This window comes from Morus notabilis, unplaced genomic scaffold, assembly GCF_000414095.1.
Source record: "Morus notabilis unplaced genomic scaffold, ASM41409v2 Scaffold1089, whole genome shotgun sequence".
In the NCBI taxonomy this organism is placed as follows: Eukaryota; Viridiplantae; Streptophyta; class Magnoliopsida; order Rosales; family Moraceae; genus Morus; species Morus notabilis.
Window position 1 is genome coordinate 20,652 of NW_010357297.1, and position 23,447 is coordinate 44,098.

At 35.0% G+C, this 23,447-nt stretch overlaps 3 protein-coding genes across 3 annotated transcripts; 2 read left to right on the forward strand and 1 right to left on the reverse strand.

Annotated features, from left to right (window-relative positions):
• Window positions 1-584: 584 nt before the first annotated feature.
• LOC21386333 (protein TRANSPORT INHIBITOR RESPONSE 1) lies at window positions 585-4,044 on the forward strand. The gene is made up of 4 exons (XM_010089608.2): window positions 585-1,230; window positions 2,196-2,688; window positions 2,821-3,593; window positions 3,967-4,044. Exons 1-3 carry the CDS (start codon window positions 749-751, stop codon window positions 3,574-3,576), a joined length of 1,731 nt encoding a protein of 576 aa, XP_010087910.1. The 5' UTR covers window positions 585-748; the 3' UTR covers window positions 3,577-3,593; window positions 3,967-4,044.
• LOC21386334 (dynein light chain 1, cytoplasmic) lies at window positions 3,991-5,054 on the reverse strand. The gene is made up of 2 exons (XM_010089609.2): window positions 4,477-5,054; window positions 3,991-4,347 (listed from the first exon to the last, which is right to left on the reverse strand). Exons 1-2 carry the CDS (start codon window positions 4,612-4,614, stop codon window positions 4,156-4,158), a joined length of 330 nt encoding a protein of 109 aa, XP_010087911.1. The 5' UTR covers window positions 4,615-5,054; the 3' UTR covers window positions 3,991-4,155.
• Window positions 5,055-13,220: 8,166 nt separating this feature from the next.
• Window positions 13,221-15,348, forward strand: LOC21386335 (vacuolar protein 8). The gene has a single exon (XM_010089610.2). It carries the CDS (start codon window positions 13,521-13,523, stop codon window positions 15,225-15,227), a length of 1,707 nt encoding a protein of 568 aa, XP_010087912.1. The 5' UTR covers window positions 13,221-13,520; the 3' UTR covers window positions 15,228-15,348.
• Window positions 15,349-23,447: the final 8,099 nt, after the last annotated feature.

Genomic DNA, 23,447 nt, shown 5'->3' on the forward strand with positions numbered 1-23,447 from the left:
GTACAAAGTGATTAGGAGAAATCATACCAACACAAAAAAAAAAAAAAAAAAAAAAAAAAGGGTCATCTCTTTCTCTCAATTTACTCTCAAATTTTCTCACCTACATTATATACGTACTGTTTTTTTTCATGTACAATTTGCTTTTCCCTGGTGAAAAAGGTTGATGCGCAATGCGCACCAAGAACACGTTAGGTATTGGGGGGGCTACAATCTTCTGGGCTCTTGTTGGGCTCCACTGAGCTTGCCATGCACATATCAATTGACCCAATCTGATGTGAACAGACAAGCTTAGCCCGTTTGTTTCGCTAATTTAAATTTTTAATTTGAGTTAAAATATAATATTATGTAAAATTTTTTTATTATAATAAAAAAATTAAATGTGATTATTTTTAAAATTTTTTTATTATAATAAAATTTATATTCTAAACTCAAATAAGCAAAAAATGGGACTAAAAACATCTAAAAACTTATTAATCTACCATCATCAATATTTTAATCAATACATAAAAATACAATTAACAACTCAAATCATCACTAATTTCCCATCAGCTCACCTTTTCCTCTACTACGGTTGGCTACTCTAAGCTTGTCTTCTTTGTCTCCAAACTTTCCTCACTTCTCTCTGTGAATGTGCGACAGAGTTCATAGTAAAATTCGAATCTTTTCCAATTTTCTCTCATTGTTTGCTCTTCCCAACAGCTGAAGAAGCAAATTCTGGGATGAAGAATTAAGGTTGACAAAATCTCCAATGAAGGAGGCCAAGAGGAAGAAGGAAGCTGCGGGGACTTTTCCGGACGAGGTGTTGGAGAGAGTGGTGGGGATGATAAAGTCGCACAAGGACAGGAGCGCAGCGTCGCTGGTGTGCAAGGACTGGTTCAACGCGGAGCGGTGGTCGCGGGCCCGCGTCTTCATCGGAAACTGCTACTCGGTGTCGCCGGAGATCGTCACGCGGCGGTTCCCGAACATCCGGAGCGTGACGCTCAAGGGGAAGCCGCGGTTCTCCGACTTCAACCTGGTGCCACCGAATTGGGGCGCCGATGTCCACGCCTGGCTGGCGGCTTTCGCTGACAAGTATCCCTTTCTAGAGGAGCTACGGCTCAAGAGGATGACCGTTTCTGATGAGAGCTTGGAGTTTCTCGCGAGTTATTTCCCTAATTTCAGAGCCATTTCGCTTCTCAGCTGTGATGGCTTCAGCACCGATGGGATCGCCGCCATTGCCACTCATTGCAAGTTAGTGCTCCTCTCTCTTTCTCTCTCTCATTGTCTTAATTTGTTGACTCCATTTGTAATCAAAGTGATGTTAAGGTTTGAGATCTCAGAAATATTAGCAGTACTTATAATTTACTCATCTCGATTGAGAAAAATTACAACTTGAGAAGTACATAATTAGGCATTGATAAACACTGAAAGAAATCTAAAAATTCTCATCTCAAATGTCATCGGTATTTTTCAGATTAAGGGTTCTGCCAATTCTCCGTAATTTTTTTTTTGTTTTATTTTATTCGACTCCTGTATTTTCTTTTTTCATATTTATCTAATAATATCTGATAAGCCGATCGGTTCACATTTAATCCAACATCTTCATGTTCCTCCAATAATATCTACGGGTCAGTTCATATATAATGCCACATAGTTTATTAGGTTTAAGTTACTTAAAAAGGTGAAAAAAAAAAGCAGTCATAGCATTTGGTTAATGCAAGATTATAACGGTATGCTTCTACTTTGCATACAATATCCTTTCACAGTTTCACAGTTCATTTTCTTTGACGTGACGTTTAAGCTAATTATTGGAAGCTTTTAAAGGAGTTATCTATCCTTGATGATTGATTGACACCCTCAAACGAAAATTCTAACATTTATTTCATACAATACAATCATAATACACACGTACGGAGTAAGAATACATATAATTACAATTTCTTTAATAAAAAGTGCATAATAAAATCTGATCTAAAAGTACAAAAACATTAAAATCAATTCTACCTGGCAGTGATGATGAAACAATACATGTGTCATTAAGTTCATTAGGAATAAACCCAATCCTACACTTAGGACATAAGGAAAATAACGGTGCGCTTGTTTCAGTGGTTTGAATCACAGTTTAAATCTTTTTGATATTATTGTGTTTTCTCTTATGAGAAATTTGAAATTTTCTGTTTAAAACTAAAAACCAAAGGACAAAAATTTTGGTACAGGAATTTGGTTGAGCTAGACATACAGGAGAATGACGTGGAAGACAGAAGTGGCAGCTGGTTGAGTTGCTTCCCAGAGAACTTCACATCACTGGAAATACTAAACTTTGCCAACCTTAACAGTGAAGTCAACTTTGATTGTCTTGAGAGACTTGTTAGTAGGTGCAAATCGTTCAAAGTCTTGAAGGTTAACAAAAGTATAAACTTGGAGCAATTACAGAAGCTGATCAGTCATGCTCCTCAACTAGTGGAGCTTGGTAGTGGAACTTTCACGCAAGAGCTCACTGCCAATCAGCATTCGGAGCTTGAAAATGCCTTCAGCAATTGCAAGAATCTACACACACTCTCAGGTTTGTGGGAAGCTAAAGCCTTGTATCTCCCAGTTCTATATCCTGCATGCACAAATTTAACTTTCCTCAATTTGAGCTATGCGGCTTTGGGGAGTGGTGAATTTGCAAGTCTTCTGGTTCATTGTCCACGTCTTCGGCGCCTTTGGGTAGATTCTGAATTTCATATCTTATGAGTTCATTTCACTTCCATCTCATAGTCCATTACTCAATTATTTGTAGTGTGGCAATGATAGTAAATTAAGCTGATATTGTGGTTTTATGGCAATCTCTCGATACAGGTTCTTGACACAGTGGAAGACAAAGGTCTAGAGGCAGTTGGATCACACTGTCCTTTACTTGAGGAGCTCCGTGTTTTTCCTTATGATCCTTTTGATCAGGAGATCATCCATGGAGTGACAGAATCAGGATTTCTTGCAGTCTCTTATGGCTGCCGGAGGCTTCATTACGTTCTCTTCTTTTGCCGGCAGATGACTAATGCCGCGGTGGCAACCATTGTGAAGAACTGTCCTGATTTTACCCACTTCCGTCTCTGCATAATGGACCCTGGCCAACCGGATTACTTAACAAATGAGCCTATGGATGAGGCCTTTGGTGCAGTGGTGAAGACCTGCACTCAGCTCCAGAGGCTTGCGGTTTCAGGTTTGTTGACTGACTTAACGTTCGAGTATATTGGAAAGTATGCCAAGAATTTGGAAACACTTTCAGTGGCCTTCGCGGGTAGCAGTGATTGGGGGATGCAGTGTGTGCTGAATGGTTGTCCAAAGTTGAGGAAACTTGAGATTAGGGACTGCCCATTTGGGAATGTGGCTTTGCTTTCGGGCTTAGAGAAGTATGAATCTATGAGGTCACTGTGGATGTCAGCCTGCAATGTCACAATGAACGGATGTCGCCTGTTGGCCAGAGAGATGCCTCGGCTGAATGTTGAAGTAATCAAGGAAGAAGGGAGTGAAGATAGCCAGGCTAACAAAGTTTATGTCTACCGTTCTGTTGCTGGGCCCAGAAGGGATGCTCCTCCTTTTGTTCTCACCCTCTGAAGTTTCTAAAACGCATGGTATTCTCTCTCTCTCTCTCTCTCTCTCTCTGAGACACACTGGCACACAAATGCTTCTAGATTTTTCTGTGACAACTTGAATTTGAACTTGGAAATGGTTATTGGTATTGAGGTACCTTTGTCATGGTAACTTGATTAGTTTTGGTTTCACGAAAAAGCATAGACCAAATTAATATTTCGTTAATCAGCATTAAACTAAACTAATGTGGCAGATTAATCATCATGGGCTTTGGCATATGTAGTTCCAAGTTTCTTTTTACCATTTCCCCAATTTTCCAGCACAATTTTTGTGTCTAGGACCCTTTTCTGTGAAGTGCTAGTTATTATCTCACCAGTTCATAATAGCAGATTTTGTTACCAAATTCTTATGCAGATAGCAAACCTTTCCACATAAAGACACTGGAATTATGATTTGAAGCCTTAATACAACTGAATAAGATGGAAGGTGAAAAGGGAAGAAAGATGGGAAATTGCTACTCGGAATTCGTTCTTTAGATTATCCGTTTTTCAATGACGAACCATGACAACAATAAACAAGCTAAATAAAGATACAAACACAGCTTTATGTATTCACAGCCTCAATGGCAGGGTGCAAGATGGCATCCGCTTCTGAATTAACTGCGACCCTGAAGAGCAAGAATGCGAGGCTGCCAACGCAGAAGTAGATGAAAAAGCCCTGGCGGTGCGTCACAAAGGACCCGAAATCCGTTCCCACTATGCATTGCCACCCATGTCCGTACGCCTCATCAAAATCCTGCCATCACAAGGAAAACAACTCAACACTACTACATAGAAGAAGAGGTGAAAAATGAAAATTTAAAGGGGCCTGCCTAATCCTTGAAAAAATAATAGTAATACTGTAAGTGCAACATAATTCACTCACCTTCTTAATTAAGTGGGCTATATTAGTAGTCTCATTGACATCAAATACGTCGAGCGCCTTCGCAGCCAAGTGAAGCGCGTCTTCCTGCATCGCTTGCAGCATGTCAGTCTCGCCAACGACTGCTTTGCCCTCTAACATGACTGAAGAGAGAGAAAGTAGTGATCGACTTTGCTATGGATGGCCTTGAAGGAGGGACAAAAATGGAAAAGGAAGTTCAACAAGAGGGTCTATGTGTCTTTAAGCCTAGTTTTGGTGATCACCAAAGGATTAAATGGCCGTGCATACAGATTATAGAAGACGTACTGAAGCTGGACCCATATAATTGGCGTGGTTGTGCAAATTAAAATGCAATATTTTAGGAGAAAGCCAAGGCAAAAGAGAGAAATAATAGAGGGTCCACTTTTATCTTTTGAGATGTGGGATGTAAATGCTTGTGGCTGGATTACTACTCTTGAGTTTCCTTGGATAAAGCTGATCAGGTTGTTGAAAAATAAGTTGTCTGTTTGTATAACGCTTTTGTTTTGTTGAATCTTCTCATTGATTGGATTCACTCCCAAAAATAAAACGAAAAAGAAAAGAAAAGGAATATTCTTTTCAAGTCAAATCATATAAGAAAATACTCAAAAACATCCCTATGTTTTGTTTAAATATGATTTTTGCCTCTTAGTTTCATTATATAAATGCCCAAAATGCTCCATATATTTTTAAAATCAGACTCAAAATACCCATTAAGCAATTAAATTCTTAAAAATACTGAGATTACCTTTCTCAATCTATATTAATTAAAGTTTAACACATTAAATTAAAATATTAAATAAAATCAATCTTAAAAGATAAAAACTCTTAAAGTAATTGAAAATATATTTGATTGATTGGAATATTTGCTTGAACACTTTTAAATCTTTAATTTAATTTTTCATTTAAATCATATCTAAAATAGCATTTAGTAAAGATGGGAAAAGACAATCTTGATATTTTTAAAATTTAATCGCTTTCGGGGTATTTTGAGTTTGTTTTTGTAAATATAGAGAGTTTTTTGGATATTTGCATAATAAGATGAATAAAATGATATTTAAATAAAACTTAAGGAGTGTTTTGGGTATTATCACATTAATTATTTACACTAACTAAGTTGAATACTTAGGCCGATTGAGTACTTTGTTAATAGATTTCTTTAATTTTTCCTTAAGATATGAACTTAAATTTGGTCGTACTCCATCTTGCTGTCTTAATAAGTACGAACAAAATAAAATATGTCATCACAATTCGTAACATGATTTGTTCCGAGTCATTTCCCTTCTAAATTATATTTCCATATGTGGTTTTTTTTTTCTTTCCCGCTTTCGCGATAAAGAGGCAAACAAGTAAATAACATATTTATGTGATGATTGAAGTAAATATTTTATTGGTAAATACAATCGTTTAAAAAATTTGTTGTTTACTTAAAACCCGTTTAAATATATGTTATTTACTACTATTACGTTTTTTTTTTATTAACAAAAAGTAGTTACTACTACTCTTTTTTTTTAAACAAAAATAGTTACTACTTTTTTTTTTTGGGACGGGAAAATAGTTACTACTCCTGCGAAAAAGAAATAACAAACAATTTTCTTGTGTCTATCTGAGTTTCCGCTTAAGATTTTGATGGGCCCTTAGTCCACATGTGATTTCTGATGGGCCACGCCACACTGCTGGCAAATGCATAGTTAGGCTGGTCTGGTCTGCTGATCTGTGTTCGAGATTTGTACACACCAAGGAATCTGTACGTTACGGTCCGTTTATTTCACCGATTCGAGTTTAAAATTTAAGTTTTATTACAGTAAAAAATTATTAGAAACAGTCACATCTTACTTTTTTATTACAATAAAAAGCTCTTACATAAAGTCACATCTTAACTCGAATTAAAAATTCGAATCAGCGAACTAAACGGGCCTAGCACCCATATTAGGCTGAGCCTGAAGCGTGCAACATGCATGTCGATTTGTCAATTGTGTGTCAAATACAATATTTCCAAATCATGCGTGCAAAGAGGTGTGGAAGTACTGCATGCTGACCCATTAAAGAGAGGTTTTGGTCCCTTCAGTATATACGTGTTCGCTTAGGATGCCGTGTCCTAGTATGCGTTCAATTGGATTCGAGTTAGTCTCACTATGATGGGCACGATATATGAGCAAGCTACTTAATGAGGAATCTATATGCCACGCGGGATCAACGCATTGTCTTTGATTTGATATTATCTGATTATGTGTCGCTCCTCTATGCTTATAATTAGGGTTTCATTATATGAAGGAAAAAAAAGTGTGGTGTTGGCTTTGTTAGTCGGGTTTGGAGTGTCAATATCTGTGCTTTACTACCATCATTTTCCAATATGAGAACTAAAACAACAATTATGAAAGATATGAACAAATGGCGCTTTTATTTATTTTCGGTTTAATCAGGTGCTTTTGATTTAGTCTTTGATTGAGAAGTTTGGAGGAGGTTTAATCATATTACAATAATAATTATAAGATTTTGTGGGGTCCTAGGATCTAAACTTTGGCCATAATTTTACTTGAAAAAATTCTCTCATTTTTCAAGCCTTTATGAAGTTGTTATAATAACTTTATGGTTGGTTTGGTGAGATAATTAGTCTTCACCATCAAGACTTCTCGGGTACTTTCTATCACGCTTCTATAGAAACAAATTAACACACTTGTGCCTAATCCCAGAACAACCCTATTAAATCATGATCATGTCTAAGAGAAAAGCCGTGGCATATTTCGAATTCCTAGCTAATAATAACCATATTCAGTCGTTTGGGCACAATTATTTTCTTCCAAATAAGTTGTAAAACCAAAGATACAATTAGTAGAATTTCTTGGAATTCAGCAAAAAGTAGAATGTTTTGAAACCACATGTCTTTTATTGTTCTTCTCCGATGCTGTTCTAAGGTTCGACTCTTGGCAATCTCAATATAGAAGGTCTTACTTGGTTAATAGGCTCTACGGTGTTGGGTATCCATAGAAATTGAGTTCATCCTTTTAGTAGAATCGAGTCGATGTGTCCTTATAATTTCTTCTATAAATGCAGGAAAAGTTGGTGGGAATGACACCAATAATCTCCTTTTGTAACTAGCAAAAAAATAAATAAATAAAAATATATATTTTGTAAATAGATCCATCTAAAAGCATGAAAAATGGGCATCGAATAAATAAATATATTGTTCTGATTTTTGTTTACCTTCAACGTTTTAATTTCATTGACTTGAAGTACACGTAACACATCAGATAACTCCGAAATATATACATGCATGGGATCTCTACTGCGTTTGTTACTTTGTCTCCTTTTAGTGAGGTCTAGTCAAAAACAGATATCAATTGGAGAGCAAAAGTGTTTTAGGAGAGTTGCGTATCAGAGATAAAGACAACGAAACCGTGACTGCCAGGCTTTTGAAACATCACTTCTATGATCCATGTGCACACAGCATCTAGATTTGCAAATCCAACGTGAACGAATCAAGTTTAAGCTACTATATGTTCAACAAATTTGTCATATATCGGAACTAATTCAATATCGTTGTATATATTATGGGACGGGCAATATGAATATGACTCTCTCAACACTGCACATATATATAAGAAACTTGCTTATCATGAGTCATAACGTTTTGAACTAACTTTGAAGTCTCGGATCATTTTGACCGCCACCTACTTGTGACAGACAAACACAAGACTGCATCATATATATTACAATGTTTTTATATGTTATTATATTCTGTCTTATAATTTTGTTTCATTTAGGGTCATATTGGCCAACCCTCTTTGGAATGAATCAAGACGAAGTATTGCCATATCATGTAGTTTTGATCTCTTCAAAGCTAAGTTTCATAGTAAGTACTGTTATTGATCTGCATTCATGAATATCCCTTCTTCTACACTCAAAGGTGTCCCCAGCCATCACTTTCTTGCCTTTGCATACAAATGGCGTTTTGTACCTAACACCTCTTCATAAGCATTAATATAACAAACCAACAAAGCATATATATAGACTCATCTTTAGGAGGTTACCCATAATATTAGCTCCACAGTGACCCTGATCTATATGTGCCCAACAATAAAAAAAATTTGCAAATATCAATCTGCTCAACAAATGAGCAAATTATTAGTCGTCATTATTACAAGCTCATCATCCTAAATGTGTTGCCAAAAACATAATTGTTCAGGATATAACTTCAGATATCACTATTACAAAAATAATATTCAATTAATTACTACTCATCAAACTTCAATAATATTTGTGGTTGCAGATATAGTCTGGTGGTGAATTCGCACCGATGTTTGTTATTAAAAATTATACTGCTTAGTTAATTTTACATTTTATTGAGAGTAATAAAATAATTAAAGAAATTAAATAAACGAACTTGAACGTGTGAGATTTACAGAGGTTCATTTTAATGTTAGACTATATCTTCTGTTAGTCGCTATAATGATCAAAAAGCTTACGAGAGAAAATTGCACACCTCTCAATCTTTTTGCATTTTCATAAAGAAAATCACACACCTTTTTAATTAATCCTAACGATGGTGTCCCTATTCATTAAAAAAAAAAAAATAGGGCAACCCAAATTACAAATATAAAATGCCTAAAGTACCTTAAATGAAACATATTCTTAGTAAAATTTAGGTTTTCCACCCTGATCCTCTAAGAAGGAAACTTTTACGTACTTCTTATGTTACGTGATGATAATTAGACTCCATAACTTAACACTTATAATGTCGAGATGTCTAAAGTTCAAATCTCTCACTTAGCTCTAAAAAAAAATCCCGATAATAAATTATTTCTCATAAAGTGAATGTGTGCATACACACGTGGTAAAACGTGTAAATAATGTGTAGTCTCCAACCATGAGTATTTGAGGCCATGTGCAGATCTAATTATACACGGAGTACTGATTAGTATAGATGAACAACACAGTTGTGCGATGTATCTGTTATGCAACAAATCGTTTTTCTGATGGAGGATAAGTCGGCAAAAGCAGTGAGGCCTATGGAATATTTATAACTGAACATATATATTCATTAAAACTTTTAAAGAGGACAAAGAAAAAGAATTAGCGCCGACCTTTCCCAAGTGAAAAAAAAAAAAAGCCGGAACAAACCAAAAGTTTACTAACTCACTTTAAGAATAATTAAAACCAAATCATCCTTAAACGGTTGGTGTTCAAATCCAAAGCATACTCTGATCCAACAGAAAAAAAGATAACATAACAGAATGAGAATCCGTGAGTGGCAGAATAATGGGCACTTCGTCTTCTAATAAGACAGTTTGAGACGCAACTAATAATGTCATATGAGCCGTTCATTTTCTTTCTTTCTCATCTCATTAATTTGTCATTATCTGCGGTTTTAGCATGTGTAATGCTTTTGTTTTAACGATATTTATACAATAAGCTCTTGACCGTGATAATATCATCCTCTAATTCTTTACATATTGAAGGTAGGAATAGTGGGATCAATCTGTCAATAGCTTTCAATATTCCCCTTTTAAGATTTTCCTGGTAAGGGAAGGCTAGCTTGCTTATGGCTTAATTTTTTTTTTTTTTTTTTTCCACGTCGCCATTAAAAAAAAAAAAGAAATTTTTTTTTTTTCCGTTTTGCCCCCTTTTTGAGTGGTATATATTGGAAATTCACCCCACTTCCTATACGCAAAAGGTGACTGCTGGATCAAGGCATCTAATAAAAAGGGCTTCACATGGTGGGTGGGAGCCATGTTATCTCCATGCTAAGGGCATCGAAAGCTACTTTTTTTTTTTTTTTTTTTTGTTTGCCTCTCCTTTTCACCTAATAAAAGTATAGAGTTCTTATTACTGGAGTGGTCCATATGAACTTGAGTTTTCTCACTTAAGATACTAATATCACTGTTTTTGTCTCTTCCTTTTAGTTTTGCTCTTGCTTCTTCTACTAAGCAACTCAATTAATAGCCTTTTTAAACAGCACTTGCTGAAGTAAAGAAAACCTTGGAGATTAGTATCTGAGTGACTTCCTACAAAGTAAAAAGTTCATGTAAAGTAAGAGTTAAAGTGTTAATAAAGTTCCCAAGCATAGGAACTTTCGCAACAAGCCCCAAAGTCTTGAAGACAACGCATCGATCTTTGATCACTTTTATACGTGGGTGAATGAAATTAGGTTGACACGTGAATATAATTAGTAGTTTCACGTCTTAAATTATTGTTAGGATAAATTTTATAAGTTCACCCTAAACTTATATCAACACGCCTCCTGAATTTTAAAATGTATATGTTATGCTCCCTGAACTTTGTTGCTTATATCAATGTATGCTCATTGATTATAATTTCGTTAAGTTTTTTTAACAGATATGCTTATAAACGCCCCTTAAATTTTGTCACTAGTGTCAATATGCCCCTTGAATTTTAAAATGGTCCCATTGTGCTCCCCGAAATATTATATGTCTCCAACTTTTCTTGGCCTTCATCTTGATTCTATCAATTTTTTAAATATAAATGTTGATATGATCATTAAATTGCTAAATAGTCATAATATTTAGGGTTTATTGAATGACTTCCCCTCCAAAAGTATTAGTTAAGTACCAATTCTCAAAACATTAGTTGATTAGAGACAATAAAGAGGAAAAAAATGAGCAAATCTGTATAATGTAATAGGTTTTGTTAGTTTTTTTCTTAACTTATATTATTTAATCTAGATAGAAGTATTCGACATAAAACACATTTATAATTTATACATATATAGCATTTTAAAATCTAAATACACTCACGTCTTTTTCTTATCTTTTTTTTAAGTATTCAACACAAACCTTAAGAAACCTATTAACTTAACAAACCTTAAGAAAAAAATCTTCATCCTAACAAAACAAACACAAACATGTAGTACAAAATTTAAGAAAGAACCTATCATCTATATTAAGAAACCTAATAATTTAATAAACCTATTCCAATGAAAAAAGGGAACCATCACCTTAAATAGATTCTCTCTTCATTTTACCTTCTTTATTGTCTCTATTCAACTAATGTTTTGAGGATTGTTGCCTAACAAATATTTTTAAAGGGAAAGACATTCAACAAACCTCAAATATTATAACTAATTAGCAATTTAATGGTCATATCAATATTTTCGTTTAAAAAATTGATAGAATCAAGATGAAGAGAAAAAGTTAGAGATATATCATATTTTGAAGGACTTAACAGATATATTTTAAAATTTAAAAGGTATATTGACACGAGTGACAAAATTTATAAGGAATTTATAAAATTTGTCATTATTATTATTATTATTATTATTATTATTATTATTTTATTTTTTTTACTTTCAAAATATATGAAGATTATAGGTAGAATGGACGCTCTCGTCAATAAATCCAAAAATCCACGGACATCAACACAAAACTAAACTATTTTAGAAAACTGATTACGAACCCAAATAATCGGACCTCTGATAGATGAGAGAGTCATGGAGTGATAATCCCTCCTCTTTCTACTATCATGTTGTTATATATGTATATATATGTATGTATATATATACATATATATAATTTCATCATCTATAATTGAATGGATCAAAAATAAAAAACAGCTACAAGTAAAAAAAAAAAAAAAAAAAAAAAAAAAAAAAAAAAAAGGGGGAAAAAAAAAAAAAAAACCTAAAGAGGTGAACTATAGATGTAATTAACAACTGGAATATGTTTCCCCTTCCATCTCTCTCTCTCTCCGGTTCTTGTGAGAAGTAATCCGTCTCTTGCGAATTCCAGAAAAAAAACAAAACAAAAAACAAAAAAGTCTATTGCAAATTATAGAATTGAGAAAAGCCTTCACTGTTTCATGCAGTTAAACATTCATCTAGGGGCAAGATAAATGTGAGTTGTTTGTCCTAATATGGATGTTGTTCTTTTCACGATATCGACCACACTACAAAGCATATATTATTATGTCAAACTTTTTAAAAAAAAAAAAAAAGGTTCTAATGAACCTTGCATTTGAGCAAAAGCCAAACACTCACTCAATTATTTTCAGTCTCATTAGTCATTACCTTGAGAAATACGAAAAGTTTAAATTAACCAAAATGCCCTTTTCTTTTATGCCCTTTTCCCCCTAAAGTACAAGTGCTAAATTCCAACACGTTACTCTTCATAAATGAGCCTGGCCAAATTCAATTGGCCATCCAACTTTTTTAAGAAGACTGAAATTTCCACTTTTATAAAAAATTGTTCTCTTAATAATAAAAGATATATATATAATAAATGCAAAAAAAAAAAAAAATAGTATTTCCCCGTATAAACGGACAATTTAACAAGATTTTGTTTCTTTTTTGGATCAGTAATTGGAGGAGAAAAGTTGCTGACTGAACAAACCAATAGCATGACAAACGAGCAAACTAATTAATAACTTCCACTCCAAAGTTGCATTAAAAAAATAGTGTATACTCATTAAACAATGTTAGCATTGCTTTTAAGTTTTAATAACACTTCTGTTTTTCCGTTTTATTCACTAAATAGTATGCCATTTCTTTATTCACAACTTGAAAAGTGGATAAAACTTGAAAATTTTTTAACACAAAAAACGCAAAATGGAATGAAAAAATTACACAATCTAAAAAAAAATAAAAAATTACAGCATACCCCTTCCTTTTTTTTTTTTTTTTTTTTGCACTCTCATCCTAGCCCTTCCTTAAATACGTTTGCAACTCCCGAGTCCCAAGTCCCAACGGCCCTTTTCACATATTCAAATGACAGTGATACCCCTCCTAACTGGACTGTGGTAAAATTGACCCTTTACTAATACAGTTGACTCTGGTAAGGGCATTCATGTAAATTAATAATAAAAATCCAATACTGTGGATAAGTACAGAGAAAACCCATGTCAGAATAAGAGAAGAGAAAAGAAAAGAAAAGAAAAAACCTTCCTCCTGTTCTTGATAAGAAAAGATCACAACCTCAGATTCCATTCTGTTCCCCAATGTTTTCTGGGTAAATTCTCAATCGGCCGGAAAATAATAATGGGTTTGCGTCTAAATATTCAGTGAGAAAACGACAACTATGGGAGGAGAAGTAGAAGAACAAGAGAAACGACATTCCAGTCTCCGGCAAACCATAGAATTCTTATCGTCGTTGATATCGCTTTCCCATTCCATCAAAGTCTTCGCCGCCAAATGGCAATCGATTCGGAGCAAGCTCGAGGACCTGAACGGCGGCCTCATCGCCGTCGAGAATTGCGACTCCGATGACAATCCGGTGATCAGAGAGCTCGTTCTCAACCTCATGGTGACGATCACAGAGTGCTACGATCTCGCCCGTCGCTGCGTGGATTTCTCCTACAGTGGGAAGCTTCTGATGCAGAGCGATTTGGACGTGATTTCGTCGAAATTCGATGCCCACTCCAAGAGGCTCTCGGAAATCTACGACGCCGGGATTTTGACCGTCGGATTCGCGCTCGTCGTCTCGCGGCCGAACTTCGGAGCTTGCAGGGAGGATATGAGGTTTTACGTCAGGGATTTGGTGACGAGGATGAAGATTGGAGATTCGGAGATGAAGCGACAGGCTTTGATGAATCTGCATTTGGCTGTGACCGAGGACGAGAAGTACGTCAACGCTATTGCCGAGCTCGGGGACGTCGTTAACGTTATCGCGAACTTTCTCGATTCGCCGGAGACGGAAATCCAGGAAGGATCGGCGAAGGTGATGTCGGTGATCGCCGGTTTCGATTCGTGCAAGAATGTTTTGATCGGAGCGGGGGCAATCGCGCCGTTGGTTCGGGTTCTGGAGAGCGGGAATGAGCCCGGGAAGGAAGCGTCCGCCAGGTGTTTGATGAAACTCACCGAGAATTCCGACAACGCCTGGTCGGTTTCGGCCCACGGAGGAGTCACGGCGCTGCTCAAGATATGCTCTTTACCCGACTGCCGAGCCGAATTGATCGGCCCGGCCTGCGGAGTGCTGAAGAATCTCACAGGAGTCGAGGAAATGCGGCGGTTCATGGCAGAAGAAGGCGCGATTTCGACGTTCACCAAGCTTGCTCGGTCCAAGGACGAGACTGTTCAGATAAACTCCATAGAATTGCTTAACAACATCACCTTCGGGGACGAAGTAATCCGGGAAATGGTCGTCAAAGAAGGCGGGATTCGAGCATTGTTGCGAGTCATCGAGCCTCGATCGCCTTGCAGCTCGAAAACCCGAGAAACGGCACTTAGAGCAATACAAAATATGTGTTTCGCTTCAAATAGTTTAGTTGGGATTCTGCTGAATTACTCGTTTGTGGATCACCTCATCTTCTTCCTACGAAATGGGGAAGTCTCAGTCCAAGAATTGGCGCTAAAAATCGCCGTGAGGCTCTCGGGGACATCGGAGGAAGCGAAGAAAGCGTTGGGCGACGCCGGGTTCATGCAAGAGCTCGTCAAGTTTCTGGATTCCAAGTCGTTTGAAGTTCGTGAAATGGCCGTTGAGGCATTGTCGGGAATGGTTTTGGTGCCCAGAAACAGAAAAAGATTTGCGCAGGACGACAGAAACATTGGCCTGATTCTCCAATTGCTTGATCCGGAAAAGGAAAACTCGGGCAACAGAAAGTTGTTACTTTCAATACTTATGTCGTTGACTAGTAGCCACAGTGGGAGAAGGAAGATTTCGAGTTCTGGGCATCTCAAGAACGTTGAGAAGCTTGCTGAGGCAGAGGTTTATGACGCCAAGAAACTGGTCAGGAAGTTGTCCACAAACAGATTCAGGAGTATGTTTAGAGGAATCTGGCATTTTTGAATGTATAAAAAGAAAAAAATATATATTTTTGGGACTGTATATCTGGAAAAGTGTTTGTTCAAGTTTTTTTTTTTTAACTTGTTTATTATCATCATCATAATATATACTTTTGGAGTTCTCAGATTTGATTTTCAATTCGTTTCTGTACAACCTTAAGTAGAGAGATTCAATAAAGGAAGTTAATCATAGATTTTCTCGAAGAGACTCTGATAGTTGCAGAAAATTGCAGCAAAAGTACTAAACTGCTAAACAAGGAAAAAAAAAATGATCAAACCAAAATAATAATAATAATAATAAGATTTGTTTATTTTGGTTAAAAGGGGGGAAGAGGTACATTTCTAGGTAGAGGTAAAGCACATGGGAAAGGAATGAGGAGGGAGGCCCAGATGGGCATGTGACATGCATGGTGACCGGTGAGTAGTGTAAATGAAGGCGTTTATCAGCCTATATTACGGACAAACAAGATAGTGAGAGATGAAATACACTACGGTATTGCTTTGTCTTTTACGTCTTTATCTCTCTATCTCTCTCTGTCATGGCAGTTTTCTTAATCTCAATTCTCAATCTCTATGCAAAGAAATGCCTTGTCTTTACCTTGTGCTGAACTGTATCACTATGTCAATACTATTGGATGCTTTTTTTTTTTTTTTTTTTTTTTTTAGAATTTGGGATAGGGATTCGACCTCGCCTAGAGGCGGGTGTGGATTTACTGTTATGCTAAGCCTGTAAATGCAATCACATTGGTTCACGAATATTATCACAGGCTTAGGACAGATTAATTAAGCAAATGGGAGTGCATGGTTATCACTTCTGAGATTCTATTAATTATTAATATTAGGCTGACAGAATGGGGCTGGTCTCCATGCCCAACTGGGGCGTGACTCAAACCGCAGGGCAAAAGGGTTAAAAAAAAAAAGGAAAAAAAAAAAGGAGGGGGGAAGTGGGCTTGGGAAGCTTCTTGTGATTCTTGGCAGGCTGCTCGTGATGTAAACCAAACCAGACATGGAGCCCCACATGTTTGATATTACCAGATAAATTTATTTGTCCACAAAGATCTAGCGATTTGTAGGGAAAATTAACACCAATACCGGTAGAAAAACTGCCTTTACTCTACGAACAACTAAAAAAAAGAATAAAACACCGGCACAGACTCCATCATCGTGTAAATCGGTCCGCAGAGCGCATGGATTATTCTTCTTCTTCCGCGCTCTCTATCTCTTTGGAATTCTCTCTCACTTTTTCTTTTTTTTTATGATAAATTTATTTTTAAGTTTATGAGATGAGGTGGGTTTTTTTTTTTTTTTTTTGGGCTGAAAGATGAAGTTTATTTTCTAGTCCCATTGTTTTCCCTTCTAGTGTTAATCAAATATTAGTTAGCCCTAGAGGAGCATAGAGTCCTCGAACATTTCCAACAGAGATGTTATAACCGGTGGTCTAGTAAAGTAAGTGAAGTTACAGGGCAATGGTTATTCCTATTTATAATTTCTTTTTTCTTTTCATTTTTTTTCCCTTTTTTCCGCTTTTATAAACAAAAAAGTGGAATCAAGTTTTTTTTTTTTTTCCTTTTCTTTTTTCATATATATTAAAGTGAAATGAAGTGTTGCTTAAGAAAATCTCCACTATTCTTTTCACTTTTAAAAATAAAAGTCATTTATAAACTAACGTAAACATGTGAAATAATGAAAGTGATGCTAAACAAGCCTATTTATTTTTCTTTTTCTTTTATTTTTTGCACCATTGCCCCTGAATTTATCATGTTTTGGCAAGTTGCATCTAACTTAATATTATGACAAACAACTCCTCGAACTTATTGGCATGAGCAAATCACGAAAAATTTAGGGGCATGATAAATCTTTTTAAATTTTGAAAATTTCCTCCTCATAAACGGCTTATGTCATTGCATGTCTTGATTCCATTCATAAAAAAATGACCATTAGGCATTAGCAATTTGGAGTGATTTGTAAACAAATAAAAAAATATAAAAATATAAAAAAAAATTTAATTAAATACAGGATATTAATATTAATTATCAGAATATTTGGTTCAAGGCAACTTTTTCCAAATACAAAAGTTCTACGAACAATGATGCAAGTTACCCTATAATTTGTTATAAGAGTTTCAACATTTCAATTTTCCGCCACTTTCCATTTGAAAAGGGAAAAAATACACAACTTTTGGACTAGTAGGTCCCTGGGCCACGATAAAGAGTCTTCTCGAGTAGAGAAAAACCGGGTCTTAAATTTGTGCTACTTTGAGCCTACACATTGTCAGATTACATATGATTTATGATTATTAACTGGGCTGAAGACACATGCAATTTTGGGCCTCCACCATTTTCATGGGGAAGAACTAGTTGGGCACTTTCACTTAAGGTAGACCCGTTTTATGCTTTTCTTAGAGCCCTTTTAATGGGATTCTCTTCTTTTCTTTTCTTTTTTTTTTTTCACCCCATTTTTAATGGGATTCTGATTTCATAAGTACATTTCTTAGGGCTTGTTCGATTATTCTTGCTTAAATGTAAAGATTTCGTAGCTGGAAAACCGTGTGGGAGGAAAATCTGACATAGATTTATTATTACAACTCACAAAGTTTTTATTTCTAACGTGTTATGGAGCTTACAAGTTATAACAGTTGGTTGTGACTTGTTAGAGAGCTCAAAGTCATTTGTTGTCAATTTCTTGATTATCCGAACTGATTTGTGAGTTACTCGTGCCTCGTTCATTTCGCTGATTTGAGTTTAGAATTCGAGTTTGCTACAGTAAAAAACTCTCAGAAACAGTCACATCTAACTTTTTCGCTACAGTAAAAAACTCTCACATAAAATCACATCTCAACTCAAATTAAAAACTCAAATTAACGAACTAAATGGACCCTTGATTGTGCTTTGCTAAAAAGGCCATTCCCACTTTTATACGGCATAAAAAATTTTAAAAAAAATGAAATGATATCAAATTCTTCGCAAACTATTGATGGATGTCCACCTCTTGGGCCCATCTTTCTGGTCAATGGCATGTCAATTCAGATCCTGGAAAGTTAACTTTGGTGGGCAAGGTTATTTTTTGTTATTATTTTTATTATTATTATTTTAATGTGCGACAAGTTGGTGTGTCTCCTAGTAAGCAAATGGAACTATGCGTGTTTGCAAATTTTTTTAGACTCTAGTTTTAGTGTTGTCACATTAGAGTTTTCGTGTGGAAGACTTGGGAAAGTAACAATAATGATAAACAAGTTTTATAATCACTATTATTATGGTTCAGCAAAAACAAAAAAAAATGGTTTTTTTTTTTTTGTTTTGTTTTTGTTTTGTTTTTCTGACGGTCTTCTTTCAACTTTGTATTAATGGGCTAGTGTTCTTCAGATTGGCCTGTCCGTGTAGACTTTTTCAATTAAGAGCTCGCCGTCATGGGTGCTGGCTATACACGAATTGACCCAGTTATTAAAGGGCCGGGCTGCAATAAACTATGATCCCGTTTACTGTACGAGTTTAAAATTTGAATTTTATTATAATAAATAAATTTTAAAAACAGTTATATTTAATTTTTTTATTACAGTAAAAAATTATCACATAAAATTACATCTCAATTCGAATCAGCGAACTAAACGGGCTCTATTTCTACTGATTCCCATCTTTTTTTTTCTTTTTTTTTTTTAGTTATTAAATTATATCAGACGAGGTGTATTTATTTCTGAAGAGGCACTTTCTTTTTTTGATGAATGGATTGTTAGAAATCTTTAATCTAGATATCCTTAATTCTGTAGAACCCTAGAACAAGAACACATTCTTAGAATCAAATCAGGCCATGCCAGATTATAAAGATTCTATAATGATAATAAATACTTGTATCCATGGCAACATCAATTAACTAACTTTTTAGTTGAATAATAATGATGCTGGATGAACGGGTTATTGTTTTCTTCAGTTAACTCTTCTTAATTCTTCAATGCGTTCTTTCGCTCTAGATGAGATAGATAGGAAAGTTGTATAATGATTTGACGTCTTAAAAACTATAACTTATAATATCCTTATATATTTTTCTATTATAGTCTCATTAAATTTAATTAAATCAGTATTGAGTAGCCAAATATTAAACTCATATCTAATAAAAATTTATGAACTTCTCATAATTAGATGACTTAATAAAAGCTTATTATAATCGAATAAGGAAACGTAAATAATGTTGCCCACATAATGGGGAAACATAAATTTCCCCAATATGGATACTGTTGCATTTGTGGGGGTCTAATTATTACTCTAATACATAGGTAGCACGTGAATCGTCTTTGGAGATGCTAGGAGCAGAGCCATTCACGCCAAATTGTATCGAAAATATGTTTTCATGATGATGATATATTGGAGACGTCACATTAGAACATTTGGTTACCCTTGTAACAATATTTAAGATGGGGAATTTTATGCGGTGAGAGAAGTTAGAAAACAAAATCATAGAAATAGAGAGTCTAGAATTTGATTATTATTATTATTATTTTTTTATATTCTTCTTCGTCATAGTGAAGTTTCATAATAGTGGACAGTAAATGTAGCTCTAATATTAAAAATGAGCCACTAATATCTTCTTGATTTTTCTTTTCTAATTTTATCGCTTTTGCTAATAAAAAAATTAAGACATCTAATTTTTAATATAACGTTATGTGACCAACGAAATACTGTTGAATTGATCTTAAAGTCAGCATCTTTCAAACATTGTCGTGTTGTAGTTTACACTCACTATTTTAGTTATTTATTTGTTTTTTTTTTCAAATACAATTTTTTTTATAACTTCAGTAAACGGAATTCTCGTCGCCCATGTGTTGGGTCCTAGTAGAGTTGTCAAATGTGTCGTGCTGGGCCGGCACGGCACGTCCGACCCCAAGCCCGTAGCGGACCTGGGCCGTGCCTGGCACGGCCCGCACAGTGCAGGGCCAGGCCTAAGGAGAAACTCTCAAGGCCAGAACTGGTCCGTAGCCCTAGTCCATAAGGGCCAGGGCCGGCCCTGGCCCTTGTATTTTTTTTTTTATAAAATTTAATTAAAAAAAAATTAAATATATCATATGCCCCCAAAAGATGTGATTTTATTGAATTAAGATAATACGAATAAATACACATAAATGACTGTCTCGTAAATAAGCTTGCCAAGTAAAACCCATGGGGAGATCGGGACAAAACTTTAGCGAAGGAAAAAAGAGCACAGTATACTAGGATAAGTAAATTACAAAACCAATGTGCTTTCAGAAGATTATGTTATTTCTAAGTTAGAAAAATAGTCTTGCATTGAATCATCGGTATATTGTTATTTTCATCTTATGGTATCTTCCTAGTCTTTAACGCACATTAGCCCCTCCAAGATATTTGGATCCATTTTGCTTCTCTTCTCATCAAGAATTCGGTTGCTTACACTAAATGCTTGCTCCGGTGTTGCCGTTGACATTGGAGTTATTAGAATATCACGAGCTATTATGGATAGTGTTCGAATACGATCGGTCTTGCTCTTCCCTTTTTATTAGAAAAGTGTTTTTTACAATACTTACACACTACACGAATTTCTATTTCACCTGTTTTTGGATTTGGTTGGGGCTCCTCTGTGAAATGGTGCCATGCATGAGAAGTTCGCGGTCTTTTTCTCCTGCTGCGTTCTCCAACTTCCTCGTTGTGCACGAAGCATTATCAACCGGAGCATTTTCCGGTTCAGTGGGGGCGGGGTTGGGAGGCATCATTTCATACTCGAAAAATGGCTCATCACCAAGCTCAGGGAGAATAGTGAAATCATGGAAGTTTGATGCGACAATTTTCTGAAAATTGATTGAACTTAAACTTTGTAAATGAAAGAGCAAGAAAATGAGTGATCGCGAGAGAAAAGCTTATAATCAAAATCAAAGAGACAAGATGAGAGATAAAATGAGAGTGAGATGAGAAGTTGAGAGTGAATTGGTGTATGGGATTTATGGTGGGATTAAGGGGTATTTATAGTGAATTTTGGGGGCTTTTTTCATATTGTTACCGTTGGGCCCTTCGCGGGCCCAACGGTCACAATCCTCATGGGCTGGAGGGCTCTTTGGCGGGCCGAACAATGGCTGAATCCGGACTTGGGCCGGGCCGCGGGCCTTCACGAGCTAGGGTCAGGCTTGGGCCGCGAGTTGAGAAGCCGTAACCCAGCCTTAGCCCATCAAATGTGCCGGGTCGGCACGGCCCGTAACAGTACTGTACCGGACCGTGCTGAATCATGCATTGTTATGGACTGGGACGGCTCGACCCATTTGATAACTCTAGATCCTAGGAGTCATATTATATGACTCATATACCACTATGTCGATTCCCTTCTCTCTTACTCGCAATGACACTGTTAATTTGATGGCAAGACTTTAAAGCTACAAGTTGAAGTTAAGAAATGAAATACTTCTCTTTCTTTTTAGCTTCCTATTTCTTCACACACTTATATGCGAGTATTTTGCTCATCCAACACTTTAAAGTACTTGTTAGTTTCTCAAACTGGATTTTCAAATAAAATTGTACGGAAGCGTGGTATCGATCGAATTACATAAATTAAAATTTAATGCGATCATTATTTCATATTAATTTAACTATAAAAGAATCAAAGAGAAGAAAAAGAATTTTACCGTTATTCGATTAGGATGTTAATCTTGAACTCCTCCTACACCGTCTTGAGCTTTTTAAATTCTAAGAACACCACGAATCTTTCTCAACGTATCTCCGGATCAACGTGAACTCGAACGTGTGGGCGTTCTAATGGGTTTCTCAACAAATAAGATGGATAAATGAGAAGGTCACCTATGGTTATCACTCACTTTTCTAAAAAATATGTGATGTCTCTCAGTAATCTTTTTCTTTGTATAGCTTCTATCACACCCACCTCTCCAGATAATACGTACTCTTATCTTAAGAGATATCAGAGAGATTTTTAATTATTTAATTTTAAATTTTAAATCAAATAACCTCCCACTACCACATTTAGGGGGATTTTTTTTTTAAATGTTATGGCCAAATGTTATTGGTCAAATAAAATTAAAAAAAAACTTTTTTCAATGAAAATCGTGGAGTTTTAGGAGTGAGAAAAAATTTCTCTCTTTCTATCTATAAAGTGATTAGATTCATCCATATTAATTTGAAATAATTTTGATATTAATTAATTCAATTAATTAATATGTGTATTTAGAATTCTTAATTCTAAATTAATAATCATAACCCAATATGATATATCTAGTTCACATTAATCTTACAATTTTAAGCTCCAATAATTTTGATAATTAATTAACACCTTAATTAATATATCAAAATTATTGATCCCAAATTACTCCATTATAAATTTAGAATTGCACTCTTAAAATTATAAAACAATTATTTTCACAGAATTTGTGTTGTCCATTGATATAGTCATTACATACGAATTAATCCTCCATAAACAGTTCATAATTAAAGCTAGGAATTTTCTGTTGACATCTTTAATTATATCTTTCTCCATAAGTACAATTGATCCTGTAATGAATAATATATTTAATGATCTAATAATAAAATTGAACGCTCTAATTATTCAAGCCCCAAATCAACACTTATGGGAACCGTCCATCTACTTCATTATGAATGAATGTATTTTGTCTTGTAAATTATTATTCTTGACTATTTATTTTACTATGCTCCTAATATACTAAGACTTTGACACTATTCATATGTGTCATTACTCAATATGTCAAAGAACATAATATCATAAATAGGAGTCTATTAATTACTCAGAATTAAGATTAATTCATATATGATTATCTTTTATTACTATTGAATGCTCTATTTAATAACGAAATTCATTAGAAATTCATAATTAATCGCGTTCCGGTCATATGTAATCATATTACATAAATTTCTTTCATTCCAATAATCTCGTTATTAACAATCTAGGATAAGATTATTTCGGTCATAATGTAATGAACGGCACTAGTAATTTTAAATTAAACATCCTAACTTTAATTTATAATTACGGACAAGTTTAGATTATTTTACTTCAAACATTATCCTCTACATATAACACTTATATATAATGTTTAAAGTTATATCTAAAATAATCTAAAAAATTTTTATATCTATAATACATCATGCAAAATAATATTGAAAAAATTCATCATTTTATTAATAATCTATAAAATATTTACATTTTATTTAATTCATAGACACGTACCCCGACACTACTTACATTGGTGCTTTAAGCATTATCGCAA

Coding starts and splice junctions, on each gene's coding strand:
- LOC21386334 (XM_010089609.2), bottom strand. CDS start 4,614: ATGTTAGAGGGCAAAGCAGTCGTTGGCGAGACTGACATGCTGCAAGCG. Junction 4,348..4,476: donor TAGCCCACTTAATTAAGAAG/GTGAGTGAATTA, acceptor TTGTGATGGCAG/GATTTTGATGAGGCGTACGG.
- LOC21386333 (XM_010089608.2), top strand. CDS start 749: ATGAAGGAGGCCAAGAGGAAGAAGGAAGCTGCGGGGACTTTTCCGGAC. Junction 1,231..2,195: donor GCCATTGCCACTCATTGCAA/GTTAGTGCTCCT, acceptor ATTTTGGTACAG/GAATTTGGTTGAGCTAGACA. Junction 2,689..2,820: donor CACGTCTTCGGCGCCTTTGG/GTAGATTCTGAA, acceptor CTCTCGATACAG/GTTCTTGACACAGTGGAAGA.
- LOC21386335 (XM_010089610.2), top strand. CDS start 13,521: ATGGGAGGAGAAGTAGAAGAACAAGAGAAACGACATTCCAGTCTCCGG.